The following is a 25,649-nucleotide window of genomic DNA, read 5'->3' as shown; positions in this document are numbered from 1 at the left end:
CAGTGAGCTGCAGCCATAGACAATGACGCTCGCGCGCCAATGGCCGTGGTTACGGACCTTTTATAGCCGTCCCCCTTGCCCAGTCCACATGGTATGTGGTAATGGTGCCGGTTGCGGCCAACCCGTGGCCGCTACGTCACCACGACCAATCAGCAGCCACCGTGTCACCGCTGACGTCACGCTCATGCGCGATAGTGGTAATCCCGTACTTAGTGCCTGGAGAGGCTGTGGGAACCCGCACATGCGCGGTAGCGCTAAATGAGCACTTAGGCTCAGAACGGTAGAAGACTCTAGCCACCTGATGCCTGTCAGCCCGACAACTAGAGCGACAGACAGGTGGCGCTGTGGAGCTGACCAATCCAAATGTGGGAGTCAATGATGGGACTGGACCGGTTCGGGACTCAGAAGGACCCTGAACCGTAACAAGTAGACCAAAAGATTCAGAAGAGCTAGACATATAGCCATGATCCTAAGAAATTCAGGAACGAATGAGAAACAAAGCAATTGAGATCTCAGTCTGAAAAAGGTTGTAAAGCCATTTCTAAAGCTTTGCGTCTCCAGCGAACCACAGTGAAAGCCATTATAAACAAATGGTGGAAAAAATGGAATAGTGCTAAACCTTCCCAGGAGTGGCTGGCCAACCAAAACCAAAATTACCCTAAGAGCACAGTAATGACTCATCAAAGAGGTCGCAAAAGACCCCCCTCACAACATCCAAAGAACTGCAGGCCTCACTTGCCTCAGTTATCGACAGTTAACGTTCATGACTGCACCTTAAGAAAAAGACTGGCAAAAATAGCTTGCATGGCAGAGTTCGAAAATGAAACCACTGAGTAAAAAGAACAAAGGCTCATCTCAGTTTTGACAGAAAACATCTTCATGATCCCCAAGACATTTGGAAGCATACTCTGTGGACTGACGAGACAAAAGTTAAACTTTTTGGAAGGTGTATGTTCTATTATATCTGGCATAGAAGTACCACATTTCAGAAACAGAATATCATACCAACAGTAAAATATGGTTGTAATAGTGTGATGGTCTGGGGATGTTTTGCTGTTTCAGGACCTGGAAGACGTCCTGTGGAATATGGAATCATAAATTCTGCTGTCTACCAAAAAATCCTGATGGAGAATGTCAGGTTATCTGTTTGTGACTGCAAGCTGAAGCGCACTTGGGTTATGCAGCAGGACAGTGATTCAAAACACGCCAGCACTCCATCTCTGACTGATTTTAGAAAAATAAAATTAAGACTTTGGAGTAGCCTAGTCAAAGTCCTGATCTTAGTCTGATTGAGATGCTGAAGGGTGACCTTAAAAAGGTGCTCGGAAACCCTCAAATGAGGCTGAATTACAACACGTCTGCAAACATGAATGGGCCAAAATTCCTCAAGAGCATTGTAAGAGACTGATTGACAGTTATTTCAAACACTTGATTGCAGTTGTTGCTGTCAAGATTGGCCCAACCAGATATTAGGTTTAGGGCGCTATCACTTTTTTCCTATCCCATGACAGCACTGTACATGAGAGAATGTATCCGCCCCCAGGAACAGGAAACCTTTTAGTACTAAGGAATTGGGTGCACAGCAATATACAGTTAGGTCCAGAAATATTTGGACAGTTACACAATTTTCGCGAGTTGGGCTCTGCATGCCACCACATTGGATTTGAAATGAAATCTCTACAACAGAATTCAAGTGCAGATTGTAATGTTTAATTTGAAGGTTTGAACAAAAATATCTGATAGAAATTGTAGGAATTGTACACATTTCTTTACAAACACTCCACATTTTAGGAGGTCAAAAGTAATTGGACAAATAAACCAAACCCAAACAAAATATTTTTATTTTCAATATTTTGTTGCGAATCCTTTGGAGGCAATCACTGCCTTAAGTCTGGAACCCATGGACATCACCAAACGCTGGGTTTCCTCCTTCTTAATGCTTTGCCAGGCCTTTACAGCCGCAGCCTTCAGGTCTTGCTTCTTTGTGGGTCTTTCCGTCTTAAGTCTGGATTTGAGCAAGTGAAATGCATGCTCAATTGGGTTAAGATCTGGTGATTGACTTGGCCATTGCAGAAGGTTCCACTTTTTTGCACTTATGAACTCCTGGGTAGCTTTGGCTGTATGCTTAGGGTCATTGTCCATCTGTACTATGAAGCGCCGTCCGATCAACTTTGCAGCATTTGGCTGAATCTGGGCTGAAAGTATATCCCGGTACACTTCAGAATTCATCCGGCTACTCTTGTCTGCTGTTATGTCATCAATAAACACGAGTGACCCAGTGCCATTGAAAGCCATGCATGCCCATGCCATCACGTTGCCTCCACCATGTTTTACAGAGGATGTGGTGTGCCTTGGATCATGTGCCGTTCCCTTTCTTCTCCAAACTTTTTTCTTCCCATCATTCTGGTACAGGTTGATCTTTGCCTCATCTGTCCATAGAATACTTTTCCAGAACTGAGCTGGCTTCATGAGGTGTTTTTCAGCAAATTTAACTCTGGCCTGTCTATTTTTGGAATTGATGAATGGTTTGCATCTAGATGTGAACCCTTTGTATTTACTTTCATGGAGTCTTCTCTTTACTGTTGACTTAGAGACAGATACACCTACTTCACTGAGAGTGTTCTGGACTTCAGCTGATGTTGTGAACGGGTTCTTCTTCACCAAAGAAAGTATGCGGCGATCATCCACCACTGTTGTCATCCGTGGACGCCCAGGCCTTTTTGAGTTCCCAAGCTCACCAGTCAATTCCTTTTTTCTCAGAATGTACCCGACTGTTGATTTTGCTACTCCAAGCATGTCTGCTATCTCTCTGATGGATTTTTTCTTTTTTTTCAGCCTCAGGATGTTCTGCTTCACCTCAATTGACAGTTCCTTAGACCGCATGTTGTCTGGTCACAGCAACAGCTTCCAAATGCAAAACCACACACCTGTAATCAACCCCAGACCTTGTAACTACTTCATTGATTACAGGTTAACGAGGGAGATGCCTTCAGAGTTAATTGCAGCCCTTAGAGTCCCTTGTTCAATTACTTTTGGTCCCTTGAAAAAGAGGAGGCTATGCATTACAGAGCTATGATTCCTAAACCCTTTCTCCGATTTGGATGTGAAAACTCTCATATTGCAGCTGGGAGTGTGCACTTTCAGCCCATATTATATATATAATTGTATTTCTGAACATGTTTTTGTAAACAGCTAAAATAACAAAACTTGTGTCACTGTCCAAATATTTCTGGACCTAACTGTATATAAACTTATGGTATTAATGGGGTGCTGCCACAAGCAGTATAAACAACATCTGAAGGGGAAGAGAAAAAGTACTGCATAACCGGGAAGCACACCCAACTATCATATAAATGAATAGAATTTGATTGAATTGCATATATGCAATTCAATAAAATTCTATTTATTTATATGATAGTTGGGTGTGCTTCCCGGTTATGCAGTACTTTTTCTCTTCCCCTTCAGAACAGGAAACCTTTCTGAAAAATAAAAGGGGCGGTACCTCTCCAAAACCCCAGTGTGATTTTAGCGATTTAACTAAAATTTATAAAGAGCGAACTATTTCCTGGTGGGAAGTACAGTCGCTTGAAAACTATCTTAGGGACAGAATAGTCCCCAGGTATTTGAGGATTTCACTGACACCAGGTTTCAGATATAAGAACTCTGACCTGGCCCTTAAATGGGAGAAGGAGGTCACAGACTGCTCACTTAGACTGATGACATTGCTGCTGGAAGAGGAACGGAAGAACCTAGCGGGTCTTGAAGTAGGACTGAAGGAACAAATTGATATAACAAAGAAATTTTCTAACGATAAGGAGTTTGCAGCGAAGGAGGTGACCCTGCAAAATACTAATCGAAAAATTCCAATATCATCTTAAAGAAAAAAAACATAAGTTTTATGTAAGAGACCTACAGGAATTTAGAGATAATAAAGCTTATACCTTCTTCTCCAGCAGACCCATCAGGCAAAGTGAGCCAGAAAGCACCTCCACTGATACAGAGGCTTCCGATTTAGAAGGTAGAGGTACGGCCTTTCGGGGGAGAGGGAAGAATAAAGGAAGGGGGCGGGGAAATGGTCGTTTTTTAGAGCAGACGAATTATTTCCTAAGAAACAGGCAACGGCAACACAACACTCCCCTGCCGCCAGGTCAACCCAAATAATTAATTTATCAAAGCACACCCTTACAGACACAGGGATGTCAGTTCTAAGTAAAGGCTTGGGATTTGTACCGACTACTGATTTTGATTCATTTGAAGGGGTGAAGGATTTAAACTTGTTCACCAGGAAGCTAAAATGGAAAAAACATTTTGTCAGAGAAAATAGAAAACAGAGCACTGAGTTGGGTATACCAGAAGATATCCTTGAGGACGTAAGACTCCTATACAGTATTGGAGAAACTGATCCTAATGCGAATGGCCTGGGACCATTTACACATTTGAAGGTAAAAAGTGACAAAATGCCACCATCAATGGGTGATGTCGGATCTATAGATATTTTTTGTAACTTGGGTCACCCGAGATCTTGAAAATCTTCGAGGGGGTCGCTCTAGGGATTTCAATCTCACCAAGACTGAAATGGTGAGCTTGGTATCTCTGGAGCACTCTTCTGATTTAATAATAAAGAAATCGGATAAGGGTGGTAACATTGTTTTGATGGATGTGGACAACTACAAGGATATGTGTTTGAATATCCTGAATGATAGCAATGGGTACGGTAAACTTGCCGTTAACCCAACCAAATTGTTCCATCGTGAGCTGAAAGATATTCTATTGAAAGCAAAAGACAAGATCTTGATAGATAAGGGTGAGTTTGATTTTTTACTCCCTAGATTCCCAGTGACCCCCACCTTCTATTGTCTCCCTAAGATACATAAGGGAACCAGCCCGCTTAAAGAGAGACCAATAGTTTCAGGGGTGGGGAGCCTCACTCAGAATCTGGGCGTTTATCTTGATGAACTTTTAAAGCCCTTTGTCGCTTCGCTCAACTCACATCTTAGAGACACCTCAGATCTTTTGAAAAAACTTGATGGCATCACCATTGAAAGAGATGTAATACTAGCCAGTATTGATGTAGAATCTCTGTATTCTTCAATTAGACACAAAATAGGTCTAAAAGCTGTCGCACACTTCCTGAATAGCAGGGGTAGGCAGTTTAGTGAACATAATGCCTTCCTACTGGAAATCTTGGAGTTTTGTCTCACACGCAACATCTTCACATTTGGGAACCAGCTTTACCACCAGCTCAGGGGCACCGCGATGGGCAGCCCTTGTGCGCCATCGTATGCAAATTTGCTCCTGGGCTGGTGGGAGGAGGCGTTAGTGTTTGGCGACGAGTCCACCCTGCCCACAGACAAGATTCTGTTATGGTGCAGGTTTATTGACGACATTTTCATCTTATGGAAGGGCTCGGAGGTAGAACTGTCTCAAATGGTACAAGAACTGAATAGGAATAACCTTGGTTTATTCTTTACATTTGAGGTGAACAGCTCAAAGTTACCCTTTTTGGATGTCCTTATTGAAAAAACTAGTGAGGGAAATATTGTCACCAGTACCCATCGGAAAGAGACGGCGACTAACTCACTTTTACGGTGGGAAAGTGGTCATCCAATAACGTTGAAAAAGGGCATCCCTAAGGGCCAATTCTCCAGAATCAAGAGATATTGCTCGAATACAGAGAAGTGTGCATTACAGTTTGATGACCTTGAAGATAGATTTAGGGAAAGAGGTTATTTTATATTGTTTATAATTGTTTTGTCTAAGCAACCCCAGATCACTTACAGGAAGGGTAGATCCTTGGCAGACCGCTTGGTTCATAGCCATTTTATGCGATCAATTGAGGACAATATGTCCCCTGAGGAGTCAATGTGGACGAAACGCGTCGGGACGGTAACAGGGTCAGCTTAGGGGTCCAACCTTGCATTAGATGTGGACCGTCCTTGTTAGGACGGGAGCTTGGGGTGGCAGGTAATTTGTTGTTTTATGGCCTCCTGATTGGACAGGGAGAGTGAAGCTGGAATAGTATGCTGAACCCAGGAATCCAAAGGAGAGACTGCCTGCCCCCTATCTGTGGAAGGATTTGGTGAGATCATTCCTGCTATATGCCTAACATATGTCTATAAGTGTGGTATCTGACCGCTGTCAGTATCATACAATAAGTGATGCAATTTTTTGTTAGGTATATTTAGTTTTTATGCCTTAGTTTTTCTATCAAGTCGGACCATTGTCCGTGCTCTGGCATAATCATCTTGTGTTTGTTTATTATGTTGGTATGTTCATTTGTTTTTGAACCAATTCGGCTATATGCCTAACATGTATATCTAATTGTGATATCTGACCACTGTCAGTACCATTTATAAGAACATGATGAATTTTTGTTAGGTATATTCAGTTTTTATGCCTTAGTTTTTTCTATCAAATTGGACCAAAAATCCATATCTGGCATAAACAGATTGTGTTTGTTTACTATGTTGGTTTATTTAGTTGTTTTTGAACTAGTGTGTTTATTGTCTTTGAACCAATTCGGCTATATGCCTAACATGTATAAGTAATTGCGGTATCTGACCGCTGTCAGTACCATTATAAGAACATGATGAATTTTTGTTAGGTTATTTAGTTTTTTTGCCTTAGTTTATTCTATCAAATTGGACCAAAAATCCATATCTGGCATAAACATATTGTGTTTGTTTATTATGTTGGTTTATTTAGTTGTCTTTGAACTAGTGGCCTCCACCATGTTGTTCTAAAAGCGGCATGAAATGGGCACACATTGATTACACATGGTGAAGGCTTTGTGAATTGAGAATTTATTCGAGGGAGTGGTTTCCTCTTTTAGAATAATTAATAAAGGATTTATTTTAATGCTCTTAACGAAAGAGGTTATCCCAATAAGATCATTAAGAAAGCACGGGAGGAGATTAACAAAATTGATAGACCAAAGTTGCTATTCCCCCCACCTAAAACGAGGAATGCAGATGAAATAATACGTTTTGTCACAACCTTTAACAATGGTTCGAAGGCCATGAGAGAAATACTGGAGAGGCATTGGCCCATTTTGAAAATGGATTCTGATATTGGTAAACTCATTCCTGATAAACCCCAGATCACATTCAAGAAAGCAAGATCACTACATGACAGATTGGTACACAACCATTTTGTTGATGGCAGAGGTACGGGATATGATTGGCTGAAAAGCAACCTGAAAGGGTGCTTTCGGTGTAGTGGCTGTCTGGCGTGCAGTGTCATAAAAGTAGGGAAAAAGTTCCTGAGTAATAACACTGGTAAAGAATTTGACATTCGGTGTTTTGTCAACTGCCGAACAAAGGGGGTCATATATAAAGCCACATGTTCTTGTGGGCAGGAATATATAGGCAAGACCAAGAGGGAATTCAGAAGGTGGATAGGAGAGCATTTGAGGGACATAAGACTGAGAAACGACACTCCACTGGCTAACCATGTTAATATTGTCCATGGAGGGGCCGAGAGTCATGTGACCTTTCAGGGAATTTATATTGTTCCCCCACTTAAACGAGGGGGTGACTGGGATAAAAAAATCCTTCAAAAAGAATCAAGATGGATATTTAGGTTAAAGACGGTTTACCCCCTTGGCTTGAATGAGACCCTTTCCTATGCACCCTTTCTGTAGGTGGAGGTTTAGTGGTAGTTAGGAGGGATAGCCATCGCATGAGTGGGGGCGCCATACACCGCACTTTTAGGGTGCCAACCTCCGCTGTTAGGTAGGAAAAGTCATCTTGAGTTAGAATAGTTGGTGGTGGAGTTGGTAGGTTGACTATTCTCTCCTATTAGTCTAACTGGGTGTCTCGTGATGGCTTCTGGGTTCCCTCTTGGTCGTAGCCTATTTTATTCTATGGAACCGTGTCCTCCGGTAATACGTTTTTAAGAGTTCTCTAATCGGATTGGTGATTATAGTCTCTGTCCCCAAGGGTTCCCCCAATTTTTTCCGTTCCCCCCCCTTTCACCCCCCCTCCCCTTTTCTTTCGATCCCCTTGTCTACTCCCTGAGATTAGTATTTCCTAATAAGATCTAGCTTTTGATTGATAATCCCTGGGTTTTATCAAACTTGCACATATCATCTGGTAGCAAACTCATCCCACTTTCTATCTATATTTACTGCATAAAAATAGGGCGGTTTATAGTATATGGATAGCATTGTTCATTTTAATAATGAACCTCACGCATGCGCAGTGAAGTGCTGGCTGGGCGTTGTTGCTATTCTGTAAATGGGGCGGGCTTTATGGACGCATCTGCGTTCCACCGTGGCGTCTCGGCTCTGATTATATCATAGAGGCGGGCGCTGTGGACGCGCGTGCGTTCTGCATAGACGTTCTGGTAAGGGAACGTCACTGAGGCGCCAGGAGAGTGATCGTCACTTCCTGAGGGACCTTGCGTTCCACTGCTGCGTTCCACGGTTTAATATGGAGACGGGGAGCGCATGTGCGGATGTGACGTCACACGCTGGCAAAGGAGCGGTGACTATTTAAACATGGTGATTGTAAAACAGCGGTGTGCAGCCTGGATGATGTGTGCTGTCACCGTCTGGTAAGTCACCTGCTCTCTATTATACCTTTACTGGGAAAGACTTTTTTAGAGGGGTTCATTTATGTTTACATTTCCCGTTTATTCCCTATGACTTTTGCTTTATTTATAGTAAACCCATGAAAGGTTTCACAACAGGAACCTATATCTCCTCATTCAAGCTCCCCTGATGATTATGGGATGATGATGATTATGGGACATATGAAACGCGTCGGGAGAAGGAGAATCTGGGAAGGACAGTGACCTTTAATCTAGAGGGATCCCAGGTCCAGTTTGAAAGGAACTGTGGAGACGCCTATAATGATGGGAAATTGTCCGTCGGATGATTGTGGAAACTGAATTGGTGAGATTGTTCCATCTTTTCTACATGTACATTGTTCCGGTGAATTCTGGTATCTAGGAGCATTGCCATGTTTATTCTGAACCACTGATGCTTGCTGGTCAGAAATGTAATATACAGTTAGGTCCAGAAATATTTGGACAGTGACACAATTTTCGCGAGTTGGGCTCTGCATGCCACCACATTGGATTTGAAATGAAACCTCTACAACAGAATTCAAGTGCAGATTGTAACGTTTAATTTGAAGGTTTGAACAAAAATATCTGATAGAAATTGTAGGAATTGTACACATTTCTTTACAAACACTCCACATTTTAGGAGGTCAAAAGTAATTGGACAAATAAACCAAACCCCCAAAAAAAATTTTATTTTCAATATTTTGTTGCAAATCCTTTGGAGGCAATCACTGCCTTAAGTCTGGAACCCATGGACATCACCAAACGCTGGGTTTCCTCCTTCTTAATGCTTTGCCAGGCCTTTACAGCCGCAGCTTTCAGGTCTTGTTTGTTTGTGGGTCTTTCCGTCTTAAGTCTGGATTTGAGCAAGTGAAATGCATGCTCAATTGGGTTAAGATCTGGTGATTGACTTGGCCATTGCAGAATGTTCCACTTTTTTGCACTCATGAACTCCTGGGTAGCTTTGGCTGTATGCTTGGGGTCATTGTCCATCTGTACTATGAAGCACCGTCCGATCAACTTTGCGGCATTTGGCTGAATCTGGGCTGAAAGTATATCCCGGTACACTTCAGAATTCATCCAGCTACTCTTGTCTGCTGTTATGTCATCAATAAACACAAGTGACCCAGTGCCATTGAAAGCCATGCATGCCCATGCCATCATGTTGCCTCCACCATGTTTTAAAGAGGATGTGGTGTGCCTTGGATCATGTGCCGTTCCCTTTCTTCTCCAAACTTTTTTCTTCCCATCATTCTGGTACAGGTTGATCTTGGTCTCATCTATCCATAGAATACTTTTCCAGAACTGAGCTGGCTTCATGAGGTGTTTTTCAGCAAATTTAACTCTGGCCTGTCTATTTTTGGAATTGATGAATGGTTTGCATCTAGATGTGAACCCTTTGTATTTACTTTCATGGAGTCTTCTCTTTACTGTTGACTTAGAGACAGATACACCTACTTCACTGAGAGTGGTCTGGACTTCAGTTGATGTTGTGAACGGGTTCTTCTTCACCAAAGAAAGTATGCGGCGATCATCCACCACTGTTGTCATCCGTGGACGCCCAGGCCTTTTTGAGTTCCCAAGCTCACCAGTCAATTCCTTTTTTCTCAGAATGGACCCGACTGTTGATTTTGCTACTCCAAGCATGTCTGCTATCTCTCTGATGGATTTTTTCTTTTTTTTCAGCCTCAGGATGTTCTGCTTCACCTCAATTGAGAGTTCCTTAGACCGCATGTTGTCTGGTCACAGCAACAGCTTCCAAATGCAAAACCACACACCTGTAATGAACCCCAGACCTTTTAACTACTTCATTGATTACAGGTTAACGAGGGAGACGCCTTCAGAGTTAATTGCAGCCCTTAGAGTCCCTTGTCCAATTACTTTTGGTCCCTTGAAAAAGAGGAGGCTATGCATTACAGAGCTATGATTCCTAAACCCTTTCTCCGATTTGGATGTGAAAACTCTCATATTGCAGCTGGGAGTGTGCACTTTCAGCCCATATTATATATATAATTGTATTTCTGAACATGTTTTTGTATACAGCTAAAATAACAAAACTTGTGTCACTGTCCAAATATTTCTGGACCTAACTGTATGTTACTTGACCAACTGGTTAGGTATTAGTCTGCATTGGTCCCCTATTTAAGGACTACTGCACATTTGTTTGGACAACACATGAGTGGGGGTAGCCAATTCTGTTCCCTGGTGTGTTGTCAGCGAATGAGTTTGTACTTAATCTTCGGCCTGGTGGTCAGCTGTTTTTTATACATATTCTGCGGCAGAGTGCTTTGATCCCTGTGATAGAAGTGGGCAATATAGCACGGCATTTTCTGTGACAGATATTGTTTTTATAGAGGTAAGATGAACCCTCTTTTTAAAGAGACTCATTAAAGGTTATATTTTATGTGTATTTTTTGCTGTATACAGACCTGTTGATCCATTAATACTATACCAGTGGCTATATTAATTAAACAGCTAAAATAACAAAACTTGTGTCACTGTCCAAATATTTCTGGACCTAACTGTATATAAACTTATGGTATTAATGGGGTGCTGCCACAAGCAGTATAAACAACATCTGAAGGGGAAGAGAAAAAGTACTGCATAACCGGGAAGCACACCCAACTATCATATAAATGAATAGAATTTGATTGAATTGCATATATGCAATTCAATAAAATTCTATTTATTTATATGATAGTTGGGTGTGCTTCCCGGTTATGCAGTACTTTTTCTCTTCCCCTTCAGAACAGGAAACCTTTCTGAAAAATAAAAGGGGCGGTACCTCTCCAAAACCCCAGTGTGATTTCCTGTTTCTGGAAGAGGACACCTGTTACTTGGAGTTCTTCAGGTGATCGGTTCTCAAGGGTCAGGAGGTCTTCGGGATCCTGGTGTTACGAGCCGCTATGTTTGTATGTGCGGCTCCTTCCTCATGCCCAGCATCTCACAAACTGGGGGTTCCCGAGGTAACCGTCGGGCAGTGAAGCCACAGGTTGCCTGCCGGGCAGGAGTCCCGGCCGCGGCTTGTTCCTCCACGTGGGCGGCTGGAGCAGTGACACCGTGGCCACTTCTGGAGATTGGGAGGGCAGAGCCACAGGCACCATCACACGCCAGAGGAAGCACACATCCGTGTGAGCAGGCGTGAGCCCCGCTACCACTTAGAGTGAAGTGAGGGCTCATGGGCGAATGTTACGGTGCACGCCAGGGATGGCGTCACAGGCCACCTCCTAGATCAGAGGCAGAGCCTGTTAGATTCACAAATAGAGGTGGGAAAGAAGATCCTTGTGTTTCTTGTGGCACTATTGGTGAAGTGGCCTTCAAGATGATCACTTCCACATCGCCCAGCATTGCTGCAGAAGACCCCAAACCTGCTCCTACCGTGGAAGCTGCCAGGCTCAAGACGTGTAAGTGGGATCTTCAATGACATGTACTGACCCCGTCCCCCCCTTTCTTTTTGTCCCTAATAAATTTAGGCCAAGAAAGCTGTGGCAAAGACAAAACATAGAGAATGTGTGTTATGCAAGAAGTCCCTACCATGATCATATGAAAAGACGCCCTGGCAACCATGTATTGAAAAAACGGTGACGGAGGAATCTCTGGGCATGTTGCAGGAAATTAGGTCTTTAATCAAGGACAAGGTTAAAAATACAGTGAAAAGGGAGATGAGTCTTGTAGGAGCCCCTACTGCATCCACCAGTAAAACTTAGTCTCCATCTGAAGATAGCTCTCAGGAAGACAGAGAGGAGTTGGGAGAATTGGGGTCCACATCTGAACCGTCATCATCTGATGAGGAGTATGATCAACCATGCTTTCGGGCAGAGGACACGAGCAAACTCCTAAATATCATAAGAGCAGTGATCAGTCCAGTACTGCATGTTTAGCAATCTAGAGAAGCGTAAGCATAGAGTCTTCACAGTACATAAAAATCTACTCAGCCTGATTAACAAGAAATGAAAAAAAAACCAAACCTATCAGTAAGGTATCAGTCTCCAAAATCCTTAAAAAGAAATACCCTTTCCCTGAGCAGTTATGCCAGTCTTGGGAAAAAGCGCCCAAAATAGACGTTGTGACGTATGTAGCATCCTATTTAAGGAAAAAGGACATTCTAATAGTCCCTTACCTGGATGACTTTTTAATCATGGGAAAGTCAGAAAGGGATTGTTTGGTGGCAGTCAACTAAAGCGGGCTTTACACGCTACGATATCGTTAATGAATTATCGTCGGGGTCACGGCGTTTGTGACGCACATCCGGCTTCATTAACGAGATCGCAGTGTGTGACACTTATGAGCGACCTTAAACGGTCGCAAAAGCGGTCAAAATCGTTTGCCGCGAAGAGGTTGTCCTGAAACAAAAAATCATTCTCTGCTTATTAGCGATGTTGTTCCTCGTTCCTGCGGCACCACACATCGCTGTGTGTGACACCACAGGAACGACGAACATCTCCTTACCTGCCTCCACCGGCAATGCGGAAGGAAGGAGGTGGGCGGGATGTTACGTCCCGCTCATCTCCACCCCTCCGCTTCTATTGGATGCCTGCCGTGTGACGTCGCTGTGACGCCAAATGAACTGCCCCCTTAGAAAGGAGGCGGTTCGCTGGCCAGAGCGACGTCGCAGAACATGTATGTGCATGTGACGCTGCCGTAGCGATAATGTTTGCTATGGCAGCGATCACATATCGGCCGTACGACGGGGGCGGGTGCTATCGCACTCTACATCGCCAGCAAATGCTAACGATGTCGCAGCGTGTAAATCCCGCTTAAGTCTCCTCAGTCCTATCCAACCTCGGATGGTAACAAACTAAGCAAAATTAAAACGGCACCCCGCTTAAGTTGAGATATTTTTGGGCATCACTCTGGACTCTGTGGGTTAGTACTGTTTCCTCCCAAAGGAAAGAATAGTAAAAAGAAAGCGGCCGAACATGTCACTGAGGCTGGCAATGTCTTTATTAGGTTCTCCAACATCCATGATTCCTGCAATCCAATGGGCTCAGTTCCACACCAGAAGCCTTCAGGGGCAAATCTTGACTGTTCAAACAGCTGGACTGGACCTGGAACAGAAGTTCCGTCTCTCAGACCAGGTCCTCATATCACTGCATTGGTGGCGATATGAGCAGAACCTCAGGAACGGAGTTCCCTGGAATGACAAAGATCCGATAGTTATCACCACAGACGCAAGCCAAATGGGTTGCAGAGCCCATCTGAAAGATCAGTACTTACAGGGGGAGTGGGACCTAGCCCTCAGAGAGAGCTCCTTGAACTTGAAGGAGCTGATAGCAGTGACTAAAGCGATACAGGTAGTTCTGGAAGACATTTCAGGAGAAAATGTACTTATCCTGTCAGACAACAGCATGGTCGTGGCCCATCTGAATCATCAAGGCGGCACCAGGTCGAGATCTCTGATGATGCAGACGGAGAAGATTTTCAGGATAGCAGAGGAGAACCTGCGATCACTCAAGGCCATCTAAAGGATTCAGATATTGTAGCCGACTACCTGAGCCGTCACAGATTAAGCCAAACAGAATGGACTTTGAACCAAGAGGTTTTTCATCAGGTCTGCCTACTCTGGGGTACACCAGAAATAGATTTGTTTTCAAATCAAGGGAATTGGCAGTTAGACGGATTCTTTTCCCTAGATCTGAGAGGAGGGCCAGAGGGAATAGACACACTTCTGCAGAAATGGGACTTCCAATTGGCATACACCTTTTCACCCGTTCCTCTTAATTCGATAGTAATGAGGAAAATTCGTAAGGAGAAGGCCAGAGTCATCATGATTGCCCCCTTCTGGCCAAGACGGGCCTGGTTTACATGACTGAGAATACTGTCTGTATCTGACCCCTGGATTCTGACAGACACACACGAACTTCTCTCTCATGGGCCGATTCTTCATCCTCAAGTGTAGAGGTTACATTTAACGGCCTGGAACTTCAAAGGGGCCTTTTGATGGCCAGGGGCTTCTCGCCAAACTTAGTGTTCATGCTTCTCTGTAGCAGGAAACAAGTAACCTCTGCCAAATATGCTGCAGTGCGGGAGAAATTCTTTGAATTCTCAGTGTGTAGGCTATCGGGTCAGCCGCAACAGGTCCCTCTGGCGGAAGTGTTGGAATTTCTGCAAAACAGCCTTGAAAAGTGTCTGTCTACCAGTAGATTAAAAGTGCAAGTGTCAGCTTTAGGTGCACTCTTTGACAGGAATATTGCCAACCATCCTTGGGTGTGAAGGTTCATCAGGGCCTCATTTACATCTAGGCCACTAGCAGATCCTAAGCTTGCCCCTGGAATCTATTTTTAAATCAAATAATTTTTTATTAACATTTTTGTTTAACACAAGAAGAACAGCGCCTACATGCAAGTATGCAGACCTATCCCCCCCCCAAACAAAATCCCTTATTCGACTCAATATATGATATATTCATAAACACATTTAGGCATAGATCAGTGACCAACCTACCTCTGCGTACCTGACTAAAACACCTAAGCTAAACCGAATTCGCCCTCAGGGCTTTAGCCCAGGTCAACATCACCGGAGACAAATTTGGAGTATCAAGCCACGGGGCCCACAGATCCTCAAATTTTTTGTATGCCCTTCTCTTCTGGTATACATCTCCAGCCGGAGGGCATAATTTACCTTATCAACTAACTCTTTAGTGTCGGGAACCTTTCTATTTTTCCCAGTATAATGCTATCACCTTCCATACCTGATATAATATACGCACGATAGCAGTCTTATGGCTCTCCGGTATAGGGAGTTCCGCCGGGTATCCAAGAACACATGTCAAAAGTCCACGGTCAGTACGACAGTCATACACAGAATCAATCAGGTCAAGCACTCCTGTCCAGTATCTTCTCAAACGTGGGCAGTTCTACATAAGATGAATCAAATCAGTGTCTGATGCTCCACATTTCCAACAACACGATTCAGGGCTAGCACATATTTTGAATAAAAATGCTGGCGTCCTGTATACCCTATGTACTAAAAAAAATTGTGATAGCCTCTAGGACTCGCTTACAGACAACAGCGGAATATTTTGCAGTACCTCCTCCCACACCTCCTCAGAAATATTTCCCAGGTCTCTCTGCCACCTATCTTTAAGACCACAGGTTACCATCCTGAATTTGGCATCCTGGAAGTACATGTAGTACCAGCAGATCGCACCCTTAAGCGGGCTTTACACGCTATGGGATCGCTACAGCGATCTCGTTGGGGTCACGGATTTTGTGATGCACATCCGGCCGCTGTAGCGATCTCGTTGTGTGTGACTCCTAGGAGCGATTTTAGATCACTGCAAAAACGAACAAAATCGCTCCTCGTTGACATGGGGGTCCTCTCCCAATTATCGCTGCTGTCGCTTGGGCGAAGTTTATCCTCGTCCCTGCGGCAGCACACATCGCTACGTGTGACGCCGCAGGAACGAGGAACCTCTCCCTACCTGCCACACGCCAGCAATGAGGAAGGAAGAAGGTGGGCGGGATATTCGTCCCGCTCTTCTCCGCCTCTCTGCTTTGATTGGGCGACCGCTTAGTAACGTCGCTGTGACGCCGAGCGAACCACCCCCTTAGGAAGGAGGCGGTTCGCCGGTCACAGCGACGTCGCCGAGCAGGTAAGTACGTGTGACGCTGCCGTAGCGATAATGTTCGCTACGGCAACTGATCTTCACATATCGGCATAACGATAGGGGCGGGTGCTATCATGCTCGCCATCGCTAGCATCGGCTAGTGATGTCGCAGCGTGTAAAGCCACCCTTAGTGTCACAAGCCGCCACTGAAATATCAAGTAACGGCGTTCGGTTCACTGGTGACAAACTCACAGATACAGACTGCACCTCGCATGCATGCCGAACCTGAAGGTATTGGAAGAACCTGCTATTCGGGATATCAAATTCCCTCCTAAGCACTTCAAACATCTTTATCCGCCCCTCTTCAAACAGTTGCTGCACCTTCTTAATCCCCTTTCATTGCCATAGCTCAAATCTATATAATTTGTCAAGTTTGGGGAGGTTCGGGTTTCCCCATATAAGTATTTGGTGACTACTCCCACCTTCATTACGTCTTTTCCCAGGTCTTCCCCATCTCCCTTAAGGTATTATACTCAGAGAGATATTTTCAGAAAGCCCCCTGAACCTAATTCCGCAGGCAAGTCCCTCCTCCCCAGAGCATGACGCCGCATTTCCACTATTGACGGCGAAGATCCCGCACCCTCCTCCTCCCAATTCTTGAAGCGCTGAAGTTACACTGCCAGATAATAGAGAAACGGGCATGGAACTGCCAGCCACCCCTTCATCTTAGGTTTTTGTACTGTTTACAATTTTATCTGCGCAATTCCCCTTTTCCAGATCAACTCTCTGAAAATACTGTTAATTTGATGAAAGATACGTTGGGGTAGCCAGACTGGTGCATTATGTAACAGGTATAGTGCTTGCGGCATCAGAATAATTTTTGCCAAATTAGCGCTGCCAATTACCGATACAGGGAGTTTACACCAGGCCTTGGTTTTCTGCTGAAACTTACTTAGAAGAGGAGTGATGTTTAGTTTCTCAAAGTCTGTCACTGTCTCACTAATCCAAATGGCCAGGTATATAAAGAGAGGAGCAAGCTTCAGCTGCCCTACTAGACTCTCCGGGGCAGGGGGGACAGGCCCTAATGTCATCAAAAATGATTTATCCCAATTAGTTGTTAAGCCTGACAGTGTGCCAAATCGGTCGATAACACCTATAGCTTCCTTGAGGGAGTTCGGCCAATCATCTAGGAACAAAAGCATGTCATCTGCAAAAAGAGCAACTTTCTCTGTTAAGTTACCGTGCTGGAAGCCTTTCACACCACTTGATGATCTCAAGGCCGCAGTGAGTGGCTCAATGGCAATGGCAAACAGCAATGGGGATAATGGACACCCCTGCCTAGTCCCTCTGGCCAATGAAAACCCCTCTGACAACAGTCCATTAACCTTTACCCTGGCACTGGGAACTGCATATAGCAGTTTCATGCTCCTGGGAACTTAATTTAGTACTAAATGCCCTCACTTTAGTACTGAAGACCCCTATTTGAAACCTATCACATCAGCCTCCATCAAATCCCTCACCCTTAAGGTAGCTTTATTGGTGACATTAACATCAGCCAGGCGTATTTGTGATATGCAATCCATTTTCCATTACCCCTTCATTTACCACTATTCCTGACGACAGGATAATATTTAAGCCAAACCCAGCCTTCATGCCCAAGGTCAATTCCAGATTTCATAGGGGGCAGGAGATTGTTTTGCCTTCCTTCTGTGACAATCGTAGCTCACAGTAGGAACGCGTCTTCCCTTCATTAGACGTCAGGAGAAGCATCTGCTGTTATTTGGAAGTCACTAAGCCGTGACGGAAATCCTCCGCCATGTTTATTCTCTTTGGTGTTCCAAATAAAGGGAGAGTGACCACCAGGTCCACTATTGCTAGGTGGGTAAGGGAGGCCATTAGTTTGGCATACTCAGAATCAGGACAGCTCCCTCCTCAGGTGATTAGGGCCCATTCTACTAGGGCTATATCTACTTCCTGGGCAGAAAGGGCACATGCCTCAGTAGAGCAGATCTGTAAGGTTGCTGTGTGGTCATCACCCTCCACCTTTTTTAAGCACTAGCGTTTGGATTTGGAGCTTTCAGATCTGTCCCTTGGGAGAAAGGTGCTCTCTGTGGTGGTCCCACTCTAGCATGCTTCTATTTTATTCTCTCAACTACTCTGCTGTCATGGGATAGGAAAAGATGATAAATACTTACCGGTAATTGGATTTTCTAGACCCATGACAGCACCGTGCTAATTTCCTCCCTGTTTTCACAAGTATGTTAAAAAAAACAAAAGAAAAAAAAAACAAAAAACTCCCACCTATTTCTTTTATAGACTTTACGGTGTATGAACTATGTACACCATGAGGGGGGTTACCTCTATAGTTCTATAAACACACTAGGGTTTTGGAGAGGTGCCTCCCCTTTTATTTTTCAGAAAGGTTACCTGTGCCTGCGGGCAGTGCTGTCATGGCTCTGGAAAATCCGATTACCGATAAGTAATTATCATCTTTCACACAGGGCCCTGTAGGATTGGATTTCTTTTTCCTAGATAATAATAAAGACCTTTATTTATAAACTGCATTTTGTGTTATCTTTGTCTAATATTTAAATTTGTTTAATAATCTGAAACATTTAAGTGTGACAACATGCAAAAGAATAAGAAATCAGGAAAGGGGCAAAAACCTTTCCACACCACTGTAGATGTAACGTTCATTAAATAGTAAATCAAATTCATTTTGTTAATATCCTTAAAAATCTCCAATACTGAGGGCTCACCACCGGACCAAACAAAGTCTATATCATCTATGAACCTACGCCACAGGACCTGGTTCTCACGAAGTACACCACACCAGGGTAAATATGGGTATCCTCCCACCTACCCATATACAGGTTTGCATAACTTGATATGCACCTGATCTCCATTGCTATGCCCAATGGCTAGACATAGTAGTTTGCCCCATTCCTAAAATAGTTATGCATTAAAATAAAATTGTCTTTACATTGGCTCTCTTTGTTATTTGTTTCTTGTACAGTTTGTCAAAATATATGGTTTCTCTCCATGTGAAATTCTCTTGGTGTACAACAAAATATGAAGTTGAAGTAAAAACACTTTTCTATATGGCTTCTCCATCATGTGAGATTTGTGACGTTGAATCTTTCAAAAAGATGACATTTCTGGGTAATACATTTTCCATTCTGAACATGAAAAAGGCTTCTCCCCCGTATGTAATTTCTGGTGTTTAACAAGATATGCTTTATCTGTAAAACCTCTCCCACATTCTGAACATGAAAACGGCTTCTCCCCAGTGTGAGTTCTTTCATGTGAAATAAGCTGTGTTTTTCTTGCAAAACATTTCCCACAATCTGAACACGAAAATGGCTTCTCCTTCTCCTCTGAGTGAGCTTTCCAATGTCTAACAAAATTTGATTTATCTGAAAAACATTTTCCACATTCTGAACATGAAAAAGGCTTCTCCCCTGTATGAGTGTTTTGATGTGCAATAAGATGTGCTTTACTTGCAAAACATTTCCCACATTCTGAACACGAATATGGCTTCTCCCCTGTGTGAACTCTCTGATGTTTAACAAGCTCTGACTTCCGTGTAAAACATTTCCCACATTCTGAACATGAAAATGGCTTCTCCCCTGTGTGACTTCTCTGGTGAGCTACAAGATCTGCATTTCGTGTAAAAGATTTTCCACATTCTGAACATGAAAATGGCTTCTCACCTGTATGAGTTCTTCGATGTGTAATAAGATGTGTTTTCCTTGCAAAACATTGCCCACATTCTGAACATGACAATGGCTTCTCCCCTGTGTGAATTTTCCAATGTTCAACAAGACGTGTTTTATATGAAAAACACTTCCCACATTCTGAACATGAATATGGCTTCTCCCCTGTGTGAATTCTTTGATGAGCTACAACATCTGACTTCCGTGTAAAATATTTCCCACATTCTGAGCAAGAAAAGGGCTTCTCCCCTGTATGCATTTTCTGGTGCCTAATGAGATTAGTTTTACTTACAAAATATTTTCCACAATCTGAACATGAAAAAGGCTTCTCCCCTGCATGCATTTTCTGGTGCCTAACGAGATATATTTTACTTGCAAAACAATTCCCACATTCTGAACATGAATATGGCTCATCTTCTACATACATTTTCTCGTGTCCAAAAAGCCCTGATTTCTGGTTATTTTTGCCACACTCTGAAGAACAATTATTTTTGTCCTCTGTTTGAATGTTTTGATGTGAAGCAAAAGACATTTTGAGGGAAAAACGTTTTTCATATTCTACACTTGAAAATGGTTTCTTTGCTGTAAGAGCAGTTTGATTTTTCATGTATCTTTTCTGAGTTCTATCATTCTTAGCAGTCTGTGATAAATCAGATGATAGGACCTGCTTAAATAAATCAGATGATCGATCTTTGCTGTGAAGGGATGATGGGATATCTGGAGTAATGGCATTCACTTCAGTTGTATCTTGTGTGACATCAAGGTCATCTGATTTAAAAATTGAAGATGTCTGTTGTCCATCTGATCTCCTGATACATTTATCTGCCAAAAATAAAGATTATTATTTTTTAATAAAATATATTTTAAAATTATACTTGTTACGCTAAAAAATAAATCAATCCATAGACGTTCAAGTTATGAAGCAAAATTTAATTATTTACTAAGACAAAACCATTTCAAGAGTTAAGAATAGACCTCAAACCAGAAATCAACCCTCCTTATTCATTCTGCTTCCCAAATACTGGAATAATAAACCCTCCCAAAAAAATCCAACAACTTATGTAGGCCAAAATGAGATAAAAAAAATGTTGACTCCGCCCCGAAAACAAAACCCCACTTTCGTTCGACATTTGTACCTGGAAAAAGGAAGGGTTTCCACATTACTGGTAGCTGAAAGCCTCTAAAAACCAGTATAGTTTCCATAAACTAATTCACCAAAATCTGGGCTCCCAAAGCCAAATGTCCCCCTCACTTCTGAGCCTTGCCATGTGCCCAAACACTGTTAGCGTTAGTGTTTAGCATTGGTGTAGTGGGAATAACCTACTTACAAATTTAAGGTGTGTGTGTCTCTAGAACCAGAAGCTGGGCACTATTTAATGCAGGGGTGGGGAACCTTTTTACTGGCGGGGGCCATTTGGAAAATTCTACCAACCTTCGGGGGCCGCACAAAATCATCAACTTGAAAATGACCCGGCTATAATTGGTCACACAATTAATTAACTCACCCCTATACCCCTACTGTGGCGGCCAGAGCTGATTCTCTTTGGTGCGCTGTGATGTTTGCGTCTCAACTGCTTTTCCAGGTTTGTCTTTGTTTGAAGCGCAGATTGGTAAATCATATATATTACACAGGAGACACTGTACATACACACACCGCTCTGACACACTGGCCGTATACCGCACACAGCCTTGACACAGTTGTCATATTGTACACTACCCATGACACACACTGGCCATATATATAGTACACATGCACAGGAGATACTGTATACTGCACACAGCACTCACACGCCATATACCGCACACACATAAGCCATACACAGCACTCAACAAGCCAAAAAGTTCTGCATGTAAACATGTGCACACCAGGAATTAGATATACCAATAAACCTTACAATATGAAACTTTATTAAGTGCCAAACACAGCACACACACAGCACACACACAGCACACACATAGCACACACGCCGTATACACAGCACATACACGCCGTATACACAGCACATACACAGCACACACGCCGTATACACAGCACATACACAGCACACACGCCGTATACACAGCACATACACAGCACACACGCCGTATACACAGCACATACACAGCACACACGCCGTATACACAGCACATACACAGCACACACGCCGTATACACAGCACATACACAGCACACACGCCGTATACACAGCACACACACAGCACACACACAGCACACACACACGCCGTATACACAGCACACACGCCGTATACACAGCACATACACAGCACACACGCCGTATACACAGCACACACGCCGTATACACAGCACATACACAGCACACACGCCGTATACACAGCACATACACAGCACACACGCCGTATACACAGCACACACACAGCACACACGCCGTATACACAGCATACACACACGCCGTATACACAGCACATACACAGCACACACGCCGTATACACAGCACACACACAGCACACACGCCGTATACACAGCACACACACAGCACACACACAGCACACACACACGCCGTATACACAGCACATACACAGCACACACGCCGTATACACAGCACATACACACGCCGTATACACAGCACATACACAGCACACACGCCGTATACACAGCACATACACAGCACACACGCCGTATACACAGCACATACACAGCACACACACTGTATACACAGCACACACACACGCCGTATACACAGCACATACACAGCACACACGCCGTATACACAGCACACACACAGCACACACGCCGTATACACAGCACACACACAGCACACACGCCGTATACACAGCACACACACAGCACACACGCCGTATACACAGCACACACACAGCACACACGCCGTATACACAGCACACACGCCGTATACACAGCACATACACAGCACACACGCCGTATACACAGCACATACACAGCACACACGCCGTATACACAGCACATACACAGCACACACGCTGTATACACAGCACACACACACGCCGTATACACAGCACACACACAGCACACACGCCGTATACACAGCACACACACAGCACACACGCCGTATACACAGCACACACACAGCACACACGCCGTATACACAGCACACACACAGCACACACGCCGTATACACAGCACACACACAGCACACACGCCGTATACACAGCACACACGCCGTATACACAGCACACACACAGCACACACGCCGTATACACAGCACACACACAGCACACACGCCGTATACACAGCACACACACAGCACACACGCCGTATACACAGCACACACACAGCACACACGCCGTATACACAGCACACACACAGCACACACGCCGTATACACAGCACACACACAGCACACACGCCGTATACACAGCACATACACAGCACACACGCTGTATACACAGCACACACGCCGTATACACAGCACACACGCCGTATACACAGCGCACACACACAGCACACACGCCGTATACACAGCACACACGCCGTATACACAGCACATACACAGCACACACGCCGTATACACAGCACACACGCCGTATACACAGCACACACGCCGTATACACAGCGCACACACACAGCACACACGCCGTATACACAGCACACACGCCGTATACACAGCACATACACAGCACACACGCCGTATACACAGCACATACACAGCACACACGCCGTATACACAGCACACACACAGCACACACGCCGTATACACAGCATACACACAGCACACACGCCGTATACACAGCACATACACAGCACACACGCCGTATACACAGCACACACACAGCACACACGCCGTATACACAGCACACACGCCGTATACACAGCACATACACAGCACACACGCTGTGTACACAGCACACACGCCGTATACACAGCACACACGCCGTATACACAGCGCACACACACAGCACACACGCCGTATACACAGCACACACGCCGTATACACAGCACATACACAGCACACACGCCGTATACACAGCACACACGCCGTATACACAGCACACACGCCGTATACACAGCGCACACACACAGCACACACGCCGTATACACAGCACACACGCCGTATACACAGCACATACACAGCACACACGCCGTATACACAGCACATACACAGCACACACGCCGTATACACAGCACACACACAGCACACACGCCGTATACACAGCATACACACAGCACACACGCCGTATACACAGCACATACACAGCACACACGCCGTATACACAGCACACACACAGCACACACGCCGTATACACAGCACACACGCCGTATACACAGCACACACGCTGTATACACAGCACACGCACATGTATACACAACAGACGCTAGACACTTAAGTCACAAATACATTTGATATATGGTGGTATATATTAGATATAAACACACTTAGCGCAGATATAAGTACCTGCTGCTTAGTTGCCCTGTAAGATCAGGTGCAGCACAAGTGATGGATGCAGCAGCTCAGCTCAAGGGCTGGCTTCATTCTCGTCTTCTCTCCAAGAAAAGACCTCCTAGACCTGAGCAGCCGAGCACAGAACGGGAGTGTGAGAGGCAGCACGCACAGCACTATGCAGCCTTCTATGTCCCGTACAGGCCCCTCCCCCATCACTCTGATTCTAGCTGTAATCTCACAGGGAGCATGTAGGAGCCAGAAGGGAGGAAGTCCCACCCCCAGTGCTGTCTCCCGGCAATAGACAAGATGAGCGGCTGCCCGAGCACCACAGCCACTGGGAATCTGCTCCAGTGCCCCGGGGGCCACAGAAAAGGTCATCGCGGGCCGCATACGGCCCGCGGGCCGGAGGTTCCCCACCCCTGATTTAATGGGTACTAAATGACATATTTAGATTTTTCACTGTGCAACATCCACTGTGCACTAATTTTCAGAGAATTCTTGTGGAGTTAAAATAGTCACTACACCTATAGATGAATTCACTAAGGGAAATGGAGTCATTTTGTTGGGTTTTCTTCTGTTCTGGTTCTCTGCCAGCTTAGGCTGCTTTCACACATCCGTTTTTTGCTGAGCGGCACAATACGGTGCTTTGCAGAAAAAATGCAACCTTTTTTTTTGGCCGCCGGTTGCGTTTTTTCCGTATAGACTTGCATTAGCGCCGTATTGTGTCGCATGGCCTTGCGTTGCGTCCGTTTTTTACCGGATGCGGCATATTTAGCCCATGCGGCAGCCGGATAGAACGTTGCCTGGCACGTTTTTTGTGTGGCGAAAAAAACTTTTTACAATTTACAATGCAAGCCTATGGACACCGGATGCGGCGTCCTGCGGCAAAAACCGCATCCGGCCGCCAGATGCAGTTTTTTGCACTATGCATGCTCAGTATCAAGCCGCATCCGTCAAATAAACGGACGGGCCGCATGGAAAACCTTATACAACGGATCAGTTTTTTTCGCCGCATCCGTTGCATAGGTTTTTGAGCCGGATTGAGCCGCACTGCAAAAAACGGATGTGTGAAAGCAGCCTTAGGCCGCTTTACACGCTGCGACATCGCTCAAGCGATCTCGTTGGGGGTCACGGAATTTGTGACGCACATCCGGTCGCTTTAGCGATGTCTTTGCGTGTGACACCTATGAGCAATTTTTAATCGTCACAAAAACGGTCAAAATCGCTCATCGGTGACATTCCCCCCTATTCTCGAATATCGCTGCTGCTCGGTGTACGAAGTAGTTCGTCGTTCCTGCGGCAGCACACATCGCTATGTGTGACACTGTAGGAACGAGGAACCTCGCCTTACCTGCGGCCGGCCGCAATGAGGAAGGAAGGAGGTGGGTGGGATGTTACGTCCCGCTCATCTCCGCCCCTCCGCTTCTATTGGGCAGCGG

At 44.6% G+C, this 25,649-nt stretch overlaps 1 protein-coding gene across 2 annotated transcripts in view; it reads right to left on the bottom strand.

The window, feature by feature from the left end:
* Window positions 1-14,934: 14,934 nt before the first annotated feature.
* Window positions 14,935-25,649, bottom strand: part of LOC142312121 (uncharacterized) — a 73,083-nt gene continuing 62,368 nt past the window's right edge. For both annotated transcript variants that reach the window (XM_075351007.1, XM_075351008.1), the window contains exon 7: window positions 14,935-20,655. In XM_075351007.1, coding sequence (XP_075207122.1) covers window positions 19,259-20,655 — 1,397 coding nt within the window. In that variant the 3' untranslated portion in view covers window positions 14,935-19,258. The remainder of the gene's footprint in view (window positions 20,656-25,649) is intronic.

This window comes from Anomaloglossus baeobatrachus, chromosome 5 (assembly GCF_048569485.1).
Source record: "Anomaloglossus baeobatrachus isolate aAnoBae1 chromosome 5, aAnoBae1.hap1, whole genome shotgun sequence".
NCBI classification, from domain to species: Eukaryota; Metazoa; Chordata; class Amphibia; order Anura; family Aromobatidae; genus Anomaloglossus; species Anomaloglossus baeobatrachus.
The sequence above is the reverse complement of the archived record's forward strand: the minus strand, read 5'-3'. Positions and strand labels throughout refer to the sequence as shown.